This window comes from Dasypus novemcinctus, chromosome 22 (assembly GCF_030445035.2).
Source record: "Dasypus novemcinctus isolate mDasNov1 chromosome 22, mDasNov1.1.hap2, whole genome shotgun sequence".
Classification (NCBI taxonomy): domain Eukaryota; kingdom Metazoa; phylum Chordata; class Mammalia; order Cingulata; family Dasypodidae; genus Dasypus; species Dasypus novemcinctus.
The window spans coordinates 34,213,492-34,225,117 of NC_080694.1; the positions used below are offsets into that span (position 1 = coordinate 34,213,492).

General features: G+C 44.2%; 1 protein-coding gene across 2 annotated transcripts; it reads right to left on the reverse strand.

Moving 5' to 3' along the window:
• Positions 1-1,660: 1,660 nt before the first annotated feature.
• SERPINB1 (serpin family B member 1) lies at positions 1,661-11,081 on the reverse strand. Of its 2 annotated transcripts, none has more exons than XM_004476564.4 (7): positions 10,980-11,081; positions 9,279-9,459; positions 6,503-6,640; positions 5,893-6,010; positions 4,758-4,900; positions 4,505-4,672; positions 1,661-3,010 (listed from the first exon to the last, which is right to left on the reverse strand). In XM_004476564.4, the coding sequence occupies exons 2-7, from the start codon at positions 9,444-9,446 to the stop codon at positions 2,606-2,608; spliced, it is 1,140 nt and encodes a 379-aa protein (XP_004476621.2). In that variant the 5' UTR covers positions 9,447-9,459; positions 10,980-11,081; the 3' UTR covers positions 1,661-2,605. The 2 variants fall into 2 exon arrangements, with proteins under 2 accessions (XP_004476621.2, XP_023439875.2); XM_023584107.3 differs by lacking the exon at positions 10,980-11,081 and adding an exon at positions 10,414-10,596.
• Positions 11,082-11,626: the final 545 nt, after the last annotated feature.

Here is an 11,626-nt window from a genome sequence, read left to right on the forward strand (position 1 = left end):
CTTTTCTTTAATTGCTTGCATCTGGTTACTTTTACATCTTCTCTTAATGTTTTTGATCTCTGCAATTCACCATGATATGTCTAAGGACAGATTTTTTTTGGTATTATCCTGCTTGGGATTTAAGTAGGATTTCTCAGATCTGTGGGTTGCTATCTTTTTATAAAAATCAATTTTAGAATAAAAATTTTGAATATTAGTTCTTTTAATATTATTCTGCCCCATATCATCTCTTCTCCTCTCTTCTCCTGTTAAGCATCTTTTTACTGAATCGTTTATGTCTCTTGTCTTGCCATTTGTATTTTCCAACCTTTTGTCATTCTGGGCTTCATTTTGGATAATTTCTTCAAAACTAACCATTCAAAATTTCTCTCTTTAGCTATCTCTGATTTGCTGTCATATTATATATATTGAGTTCTTAGTTTGTTATTGTATTTTTGAGTTCTAGAATTTCCATGTAATTATTATTCAAATATACAGTGCCTTGTTTAATTTTCCAAGTCTCTATTGAAATTTTTAACCTCTCTTTTATCATCTTGAACATGGAAATTATTTTTTAATTTGTATGTGTTAATTCCAGTATTTGGCACCTCTGTACCAGTTTCTATTATTTGTTGTTTCTGCTGGTTTTATTTTAGGGTGTCTTAGCTTCTCACTTACCTTGTTATCTTTGATTGTATGCTGGATATTGTATTTGAAGATCTGACTGTAAGAATAATTTGATATTTTAGGGCCATCTTCTCCCAGAGATAATTTTTATTTGCTTCTACCACGTGCTAATGGGTAATATCAAACCAAAATGATTATACTTGAATTTCAGGGATTAGGATTTCCTGGGCTATTCAGCAACACGGCAGGTATGCATCCTGAGGTCTTCCACTCATACCCCAATGTTGTAACTATGAAACAAAGGCAAAATGGGAACCCTGCTTTTGATGGGCCCAAACTCTGTTTGTCTACCTAGACTTGAGCCACCCCAGAATCCCTGCTTAGGTTCTCACTTACCTCTTCTATACTGACAAATGCCCCTGAGGCTAAAGTGGTCCCAATTTCCAGATTTACTCTCTAGAGTTCCAATTTTTTTCTGGATCTGGGCCCAGTAATGCTTCACTATTCAGTTAACTCTCCCTTGCTTTGGGGCTGATGCTTCTTTTGTTTGTTTGCTTCATTTTTCTATTTGCCTTCAGGGGTCTGAGTTGCTTAGTTCACCATTACAAGCATTGGAAATTTTTCATATGAAATACGAATTGAATCAAGTCTCTGCTCATTAATTTAGTTTATGGGCCTATTTCTTCATATGTAAAAAGAAGGATTCGAGCTAGATGTTAGGCCCCTGCAATTCAGTTTGTTTGTGATTAGCACAATTTACTTTAAATCACAGAGTGGATTTTAGGGTAAAGAGTCAAAAGGGAAGAATTATAGAAAGCAGTGACTATTGCTTCCTTGTCTTTTTATCCTATTGCTAAGAGAACCTGAAATGTGGTAGGTTTTAATAAATAGTTTAAGAAAAAAGCAGGAAGAAAAGCTTGTTAATAAGAGATTTGCTAGAACTTTGTTTTTCACTCTGTGGATTCACTCACTTCCATAATGAACATCTGTACTGCTGGGCTTGTAGAAGTGGCTTGGCTGAGATGGGGGAGAAATAAGAAGACTGACATCCATCTGGCTTATAGAATCTTAGGAAAGTTTATTAACTCACGATGTCCACAAGCTTTGTGGGAGCAAGAAAATGCAGGATTTCAAGCCCCACACAAAGGAGTACATTTGACAAAGTACAGCACTGCATAAAGCCCTCCCACTGTCACAACAGCCTGTCATATCATGGAAGTCAAGAGCCTTTATCAGAAAACACAAGAGAAGCTGGTTTCATAGAAAGATCTTTGCAAGCCTTATTGCTGAGCAGTCTCTCTTCCTATATTTTTACTTTTCTAGTCTCTAGGTATCTCATCATAAGATACCCATTTCTTGACTCCACTGATCCCATACAAACTCTGCATATCAGGGAGAATAAAGGTGAGCCAAAGAGAAACTGCAGTCTATCACCAAGGGGCTCTTTAATACAATAGTTTACAAAATAGAGGGCTGTAATAGAATCCTCATCTTAATACTAATCAAAGAGACAAAAACAGCAGCCACACAAGTTTGTCTTCCTAATCCTGTCCGTTAAATGGGGTACTTTCCTACATTTCAATTAAATATCAGTTTTGAAGCCTCCCTTCAACATTCAGGGCATCTCTGTACTATGGCTTTCAAAATTCTATCTGTGAAGGAAGGTACCATACTAGCATGTCCTCCCATCACAATTAGAAAAATACAGCAATTTCACAGCTTACTCCATAGTCAAGAATCTGATTCATTCTTCTTCTGTTTTTAAAACTTAATGCATTCTAACATAAAGATCAAGCACCAGAGCTATTCCATGTAAAAAAAAGAAAAATAGAAACCAAAGCTAAAGGTAATGGGTATAAAAAGCCAAAAGAGTTGTACTTCAAAAGGAAGTTAAAGATTTGTTAGGTGGTAGTTTTATTGTTAAAAATATATGAAAATTTTGACCATTAAAAACTCAGATAAATAAAGCCCTAGGCTTTATTCTTTATTTCTGCTGTCTCTAAGGAGAAGTAACTCTACCGAAGAAAAGCAGACCTTTTGTGCTATTGTGCCGAATGAAGAAAAGGAATGGGTGGTTGGCGTTGAAAGTTTCCTCCGGTAACAACATAGCGAAGGTAGCAATGCCGGCCGTGGCAGCGGCTGCCTCGGTGCCCTCTTCGTTCACTTCCACAAAGGACTTGTGGACAATTTTTGATATGAAAAGATCTCTGCCTCCTGACATACCAGAAAGATCAGCCTTGCTACTACTAAAGAGATCCTGCACCCCGAGCTGGGCCAGGGGGTCGTTGAGGTCGTAGCTCTCTTCCAGCTTGAACCGAGGCAAGCTGACATTGACTTCCATGCTCTCCAGATTCTCAGGTTTGGTCCAATCATTCAATTTCTCCAAAGTCAATTCTTTTTCAATCTGGAATTAAAATGAAGAGAAAGATAGGTGAAATCAATGTTAAACAATACTAATATGTGAAGTAATAAAGCACTATTGACACTAGCATTTAAATGAAGGGATCTGAATACCAGTTGTCTATTAGTTTCTTTCATGCTTTCTGCCAAAACAGATTCCGTCTGGAGGATTTCATTAATTTCTGTTCTGTGCTGAGCTCTGAGTCATCTAGGACCCAATGACTTTGGACATGAGTCCATCATCCATTCATCTATCTGTCCATCCACCATGAGCCATCATCCATCCATCCATCCTTCTATCTGCCATCAGTCCATCCTTCTGCCTGTCCATCCACCCAGCACTTATTAACCCTCTACCACCGAAGGATCATTGTGGCAGGGATGGCTATGTTATTACCCTAATCATTAGTGTGGTACAAGGGAAAATTTTAAACGTTTCTTCTATTTATTCTGAGCCCCGCTGAAACTGGGGTGATCTGTGGACCTGAGTTAAATCTAGTAATTTTAGCTCCTTGATAAAAATTTAAAAGGCAGGCAAGACACTGGACTTAGTTCTCATCTCAAATGGGGATAATAATAGTGTTACTTCCAGTATTTTTGTGAGCATTGTGTGAGTGTTAGCATATCTAAAGTGCTCGGCACCTAGCTATTATTATTACCATTATCATTATTATTATTGCTAGTGGGTGATAATAAAAGCATCATTCCACTTGTTCTACTGATACTGATCATTCCTTTCATGAAGCTAAGGACTTTGCTTTTGACCATCAGAGAAAAGACTAACATGGAAATACAATAGAAAAGGAGCAACACATACTCCATAAAGACAAATGACTAATATTAGACCCCTTCCTGATGGCAAGTTTGGTTAGGAAGGATGTAGAGAAAAATCTTACCATAAGCTAGGCACGCTGAAGAAACACTGTAATCTTCACAATTTTGCCTAGTTCTAGCCCTGGTAAGAAATGTCGCAGCCTTTGAATGAAATGGAACGGACACCTCATACCAAGTTCATACCAGGAAATTGGACTAACTCCCAAGCTAACATGTCACATTTGGAAATTCATTAATCACCTCTATGATTTGTAATAATAATGAGCAGTGTAATCGAATTTTATAGTATGCAATGAAGCTATCGACTCTAGTGTTTTGGGCTTTTTTTCTTTTTCCTTCTGTAAAGCAATCCTCATCTTGCTAACTCTAAAGTTAATCCAAGAGCAGAGTTTCCATTAGTCGCCAATAATGAATGTTACATTCAGTAGCTCTTTAGGTATTTGCCACAAGCCCTGATCACTATTATTTTACATCTTTCTTTAAAATGTAAACCTAAGGCTTTAGAGTAGTCAATGTTGATAGGCTACTTGAGAAAGGAATTAGAAAGAATTGGAAAGAAAAGTCCAATAATATCAGTATACACTTGTTAAGCACCTACCACATACACTGGGAAAATCAGTATGTCAAAAGCAAAAGTGAACCCTGGAGCTCAGGAGCTGGTTACCTTTTTCAGACCCGTGGAATCATCTTCAATGTCATCGGGCAACAGGATAATCATGCTCAGCTCCTTGCCTTTATAAGGAAGTTCTAGCACACGGCATTTAATTTCCTGGATGTAGCCATATGGAAATTTCTTCTTCAGATACATCATTTTCACTGTTTTTTTATCTTTCTGAACAGGTGGGAACATATCACTCAAATTATCATCTGTATTATTTTAGAGCAGAAATTAAGGTTGGGCAGGGACGTCACCTCACCTTATTCAACCTGAACGGCGCGTCGGTCGTGGCCTCCTTGGCGAACTGGTCCTCCCAGGTTCCTTTGAAATAGATGGCGCTCACGAGCACAAGCTTTGTCATGCTATCAAGCAAACCCGAGGCCAACAGTTCTGGAATTTTCCCTAAATAGATAGAGTGAGACAGTTCTTAAAAATCCACATACTAGAATCCCAAAATCGAACTGACATTTTATTAACACTCACGTGCAATTCAAATGTGTGCTTTCTCCTTGAATTCCCTTTAACATGGTATCAAGTTAGGAAAGAGACCAAACACAAACTACCTCAATGGAGGGTTAGTTAAGAAGCAAAATCGCTAAAAGACGAAAAATTCCTTGATTGGGTAATAAACAATGATCCTTACTTTGTGAATAGACCTTATTTCTCAGGGAAAAAAAATTCCCTCACCACTTCTTCAAATCTGCCACGTAGAAGCCTACGCTCACAAAAAAAGATTTCATCAACTGTCCCAAAGGTAGGACAGCCATTCCATTAAACACAGGCTCCATCCAGCAATGGGTCACGTGCGTGACCAAGAAGAAATCCTTCCATGGAAGTCAGGAGCTCTGTAGGGGCATTAACTCATATGCTGTCTAAGTTAGAAGAGAGGTTTATTAAATAGATAAACAGCCTGAAGGACACCATCCCCACCCCCAAAGAGCCTGATTTACGTGGCAAGGTATGGGCAAAAGGCATTTATGACCACAGTGCTTTCGGGATGTTGGTTTCATGTATCACAGTATTCCTTTCCTTATGGGTATTAAGCACATTTGAGCAGGTTGGATTTTTCTCAAAATTCTCTTCCTTTTTATTCTCTACCTAATATTAGTCTGAAACTTTAAATGTAGTCTGGGGAACTTGTGGGAAAACAAGTCTTGCGCTACTCCAGTGAAATCATGTTTAAATTGTTACTTTTGTGAATGTTGAACATCTGAAAGCTACCTGGCAAAAGCAGCACTGCGGAATTCTATATACACAGCACCATCTGATTGTAAAAGCTTATGGGTCAGGAGGTCCGGTGGGGAGTGGAAAAGAGAGAGCAGATAAAACACAGCGGGAGATAGTGGAAGGGAGAGAAAGAAAGACCTGTTCACAACAACGACATTTTCTCTTACCTTCCGTCTGCCCTTTGACCCACTGGTTTATTTCCTTCCTCGCATCTTCGAAGGCATGTTGAAAATCCATGCTGGCCAACTCGGCCCCATACATTTTCTGAGTCGAAGCCAAGAACTCCTGTTTTTAAAAAAGAGGAGGTGGGGGGAGGAAACGTGGTGAATAACTCCTATTGCTTTCAGAAAAGCTTTCCCCAAATTCTTAAAAGCAACAGAAATCATCCAAAAAGGCTCACTTCCATTTAAACCCTTTTACTTTGGACCAATTCTTTTCATAACGACCTCTGACTAGTAATTTCATAAATGAACAAATACAGACTGTCCCCATCTGCAAAGCCACTCACGGAATTCACTCTTCCTTTAACAAAACAACCAGGGCAGCCGCTTCACTACAGAAATTGTGACATGGAGCCACCAAATCATTCAATGGGAATATTGTTGCTCGTGTGTTTTCATTCTGAATCACTTTTCTGCAAGTTCTAATTCCATAAATCACAAACAATCCAAGATGATATTGCAAATGAACGTTTATAAATATTAAAACCGACTTCTATGCTGGAAAAATCTGTACAGTCTGGTCGCAGTTTTAGAAGATGAAGCACAAAGTACTTACAGGGAGGAAATCATATGTTTTCTCGCCAAATAATCGATTAGCAAATTTCAGAATGTAAGAAGCTCCACGTTTGTTGAGACTAGTATTCAGGCTCTGAAATTTTGAATGAATCTCCTCCACTGTATCGAAATGAAGAGCCTAAAACAAAGAACCATTCTTGTTATAATCATTTATTTTTGAAATGACAGCATTATTCTTTGGTGTTGGCTTCAATCAAAATCTGGTTTTCAATTTCTTTTATTGATGATCCGCAGCCCAATACTTTTAATTTTTCAGTGGACAGCAAACAATAGAGAATCCAAAATTTATAGCTTTATGAGACTTCATAATTACAACATTAGAAACTGCTTTTACAGCTCTTTTTTTTTTTTTTAAATTTCTCTCCCCTTCCCCCACCCACCCCAGTTGTCTGTTCTCTGGGTCCATTTGCTGCGTGTTCTTCTTTGTCCGCTTCTGCTGTTGTCAGCAGCATGGGAATCTCTGTCTCTTTTTGCTGCGTCATCATCTTGTTGTGTCAGCTCTCTGTGTGTGCAGCGCCATTCCTGGGCCGGCTGCACTTTCTTTCATGCTGGGCCGCTCTACTTAGGGGGCGCACTCTTTGTGCGTGGGGCTCCTCTATGCGGGGACACCCCTGCGTGGCAGGGCACTCCTTGCGCACATCAGCACTGCGCATGGGCCAGCTCCACATGGGTCAAGGAGGCCCGGGGTTTGAACCGTGGACCTCCCATGTGGTAGATGGATGCCCTAACCACTGGGCCAAGTCCGCTTCCCTACATCTCTTGTTATAATGATGTCCCACAAAGAAGTGATGAACAACTCTTTATATAACTGTGCTTTCTTCCCAAAGAAAAACATAAATACTATGCCCATGATTCGATTACACATCAAATAAAATTTTCTTGAGAGTTCTCAGGAATAAAAAAATAAAAGAATCATTACCTATGCAGGAACACAAAAAATTGCACATCGAGGTTTTTTTTCTTTGATGATCTTATTATCATCAGTAACTCCCTAATTTAAAAACAGCTTTTTTAAACTTAGATTTCTAGCAAAAGCTTCATTTCCCACCTGGCAGTTAGAAATCAAGAGGCCGCTGATGGTTTTATGATGCCTGGGCTGGTTCCTTTCTTTTAAGATATGAAGAACAAAACCACGTGGCTGTACAAAGTCCACTTTATTCATGGAGATATGGAGCATATGCATAATTAATAGGGCCAAAACAGCAGCACTTACACTGCTTTACTGGAAATGGGGGCAGGAGGGAAATCCTTCAAAACTTGTTTCCTAAGGCTATATGTTTGCTGGAAAGTCTCAAAATCGACACTAATATAACCCTGCAAGAAGCAACTAACAATCAGTTCCAGGTGGTAAAAATGTGAGGTTGTCTTAAACTTTAAAAAGCTTCCTTATTATGACGACAGAGGGTTTTCCATAAATCACAGAAATAAAAGCTTTGCAGCTAGAACAGGTCTGCAGATGGGATTCTAGAGCTAACACCTTTCCTAGCTACCTGTGGGCAGGTGTTTAAACACCTTCACTTGTGCCAATCCTTTCCCGAAGATTCAAGGAAAACCAGACTTTCCTGCTCAGAATTGAAAAGTAACTGGCACGGAATGGAGAGGAAGAGCTGGGCATCACCGCCCCTTCTCTTTTGCTAAGGACGCCTCCTCACTGAGCACACGCCCTGCTCAGGCAGCCGCTCTCTCCTGGGAACTCCACACAAGGCTAGTTCAGACGACCCAACCCAGTGAGCCACACTCAGGGCCAGGCTTGGGGCGAGGCTCCAGGAACCCGGAAACCAATGGGATCACCTCTGCCCTTGACCCCTCTAAAAGGCCACACGGCCCCGCGCTGGGGAGCCCCACGCGCAAGGAGTGCGCCCCGTAAGGAGAGCCGCCCAGTGCGAAAGAAAGTGCAGCCTGCCCAGGAATGGTGCCGCACACACGGAGAGCTGACACAAGATGACGGGACCATAAGAAACACAGATTCCCGTGCCGCTGACAACAACAGAAGCGGACAAAGAAGACGCAGCAAATAGACACAGAGAACAGACAACCAGGGTGGGGGGGGAAGGGGAGAGAAATAAATAAATAAATAAATCCTTTAAAAATAAATAAATAATAAATAGAAGGCCACATGGCAGACTTCTCCATCATGCAGCATTTCCTAAGTCTTGTTCTTGGGACTAGAAACCTCTTTCTAACATCCAAACGGAACCTACACATTTAGAAAAGATTGTGGATGCCTGGTAGGTATGCTGGGTGAAAGCCACAAAGGAAGAGAGAAAACGACAGCGGTGTATATGGTACTCAAAGGGAGCAGGTGAGGGGACAGGGATTTTTAGAAAGTCATCCCTCGCAATGAGAACCTGGGAGACCCCAGCCCAAAGAAGATGCCTCTATAGAATGCCATCCCATGCAGAGAGAAACCTGGAAACCCTAGCCCAAGAGAAGAGGCCGGGGCTTTGGGGAAAGCTTTGTCAAATTCCCCCACTCATCTATGAGCTTCACGGCTGAGGGGCAGGGGCTCTCGTCGGCTCTGTCACTGCCATACCGTCAGTGCCCAAATCCTTAAGAAACTGGCCATGAACGAAATCCTGTGTAGGAATGGAATATCCTTCAGGCTTTCTCAAGCAAGTCTGACCTCATCGCTTACAGCTGGCGAACAGAGAAATAGGGCTTCGTTTTTTAACACCCCGTGAGAGCTAAAAAGGCACAGCTTTTGAACCTGAAATTGGTACGGAAGACAGCAGGGAGGGGGGCACTGTTTTGCTGACCTTCGAGAGCTGGGCCGCGGTGTTGCCCTTGACCCCGAGAAAAATCATGGCCAGGGCAGACGAGACATTGAAGGGCGAGAAGAAGACGTTCGCAGTCGGCTTGGTTTTGTTCAAGGTCTGGAACAGGTCCAAGGCGAAATGGGTGTTGGCGGCGCTCAGCGGCTCCATGGTGAAGGACTTCCTACGAGAGACCAGAGACCACGGGCTGCCCACGGACCCCCGGCCAGCCAGGCAGCGCCTGAGCCCCGCTCTGCCTGCTGCCCCCCGCCGTTAGCCAGGAGGGCAGGACCCCACCCAATCTTTCCCTATCCCCCAAGCGAGCCGACAGGTGCGGTGAGCCGACAGGTGCAGCGAGCCGACAGGTATGGCGAGCCGAGGACTCAGAGGGGCGTACACCCAGGACCGGATGTGCTCGAAAGGACCTTGTAAATCACAGGGCTTGGGTGGCGGGTGAGGGCTGTGGTTAATAACATGAATACAGGAATGTTCCTCTATTACATACTCTATTAAGAGTATGGTGAGAAGTGCAAAAATTACAACTAATGTAACATAGGCTGCAGTTGAACAGTAATAGTATATTCTTGTGGCAAAAGGCAAGAAGGTATATCAGTACTAAAGGTAAAAATAAAAAGAATATGGAATTTAGTTTTATGAGCAATGAATATCATGAAGTAATTTTTTTTTTTCATTTTCTTCATTAGCAAATAGACCCTGGTCATGTCATTTAACCAATCTCTGCTCATTGCTGTATCTTTCAAGCACTGGAGAAACAACTGTTTTTTTAAGATGAAATAAAATAAATGTGCCCAGCCTGAATTTTTTAAAGTAATGCTTTCATAACTTAAGCTGCCTTTTCTCTGTGATTTTATTTTATTTTTTTTTTTGAAGTTGAAATAAAGTTCACTTTAAAAATAATGATAATAATGAAGGACGTTGACCAGCCCCAGCCCTGGAGGCCTCCAAGCTCCTGCGCCTGGCGGCACGCACATTGCTGTCCCCGTGGTTCAATTCTCTGACTCCACTGCCCCCAATTTTCCAGAAATAGGAACATGTTCATTTGAAGAGCGCAGCTAAGCTCCCCACTGTGCATTCCAGGATAATAGGATGGTGCTCGTTTGGGGGATTCAGGCACTACCGTTGGAGAGGTGAAGCGCCCAAAGTCTCGGAGCTGGGGCGGGAGCGGAGAGCTGGAAAGCCTTGGAAGGTGGCGGCCCGGGGACGCGGACGCGCCCCCTCCGGGTTCCTCCTGCAGGTGAGTGGCGCCTGCCGGGGCCTCGGCCATCAGATCGGGGGAGAAAGGCGCGGGTGGGAGCCTGGCGCCGCCGCCCCCTTCCGAGCGCGGGAGCTTAGTGTCCCCAGGCCTAAGAGTTGAGCCGGCCGCCTCGATCATGAGTCCTACGCCGGGTGACTCGTAGCGCTCGTCCCTCGCCCGCCCCGCCTGGCCTCCGCCGTCCCCGGCGCAGCCGGAACGCCCCGCGTCGCCGGGAAACCACGAGCCTCCCGGAGCGAGCGGCGTCAGCGCACAGGGGCTCTCCGCGGCCGCCAGGGTCCGGGGCGCTTTCCCCGGGCGCCCCGCCGGCTCTCGCTCCCTCCTCTCCACGGCCCGGAGGCGGGTACCCGGCCCGCCCTGGCCCGGGGCGCCGTGGAGGTCCCGCCCCGCCCGCGCCCTCCTCTCCTGGGAGCCCCCGGCCCGGCCCTTACCCGCGCGCCCTAGCTGGATCCGCCGCCGGCCTCAGCTCCTGGAGAGGGCCGAGCGCCCGAGCAGCGTCTTATAGGGTGCCGTGGAGCTGGGCGGGGGAAGAGGAGGGTGCTGTGGCGCTGGGCGGGCCGCCCGCCTCGCGGTGACTTCCTCTCGGTCGGAGCTGCGGGCGTTGGCCAAGCTGAGCGCGCGTACCCCGCGCCGGGCGCTCCTCTGGGTGCGTGCCTCCCCTAAGCTGTGGGAGCTGAGCAGCGACTTCTCCCTGAGGTGGAAGTGACCGAGAAGACCGCCGGTGTCACATCTTGGAGGGCAAACTATTCTCTTTGGAATTCCATCCATTCACTCCAAATTCTGTTGTATTTTTGTTGGTGGGTTTCGTGGGGGAGGGGCGAGCAAATTTGGGGCCCCTTGAATAGGGGAAAAGAGGGGCTCAAAATAGAATGAGCTCCAAATCTCATTCCTGTCACTGTCTTCCATCTCCTGACTCTTCCCTGGGAGGGTGACGAGGGGCAGAATCAACTCCCAAAAGGCCGAGGCCAATCGACCTTCCTATCTCAGTCATCCGAGAATATAGGTGATGTGGGCTATGGGTGGGGCGCTGGTCATCTCCTCCTAGAGCTGTGTCCTGAGCTGTGCGCTTGGGACAGGG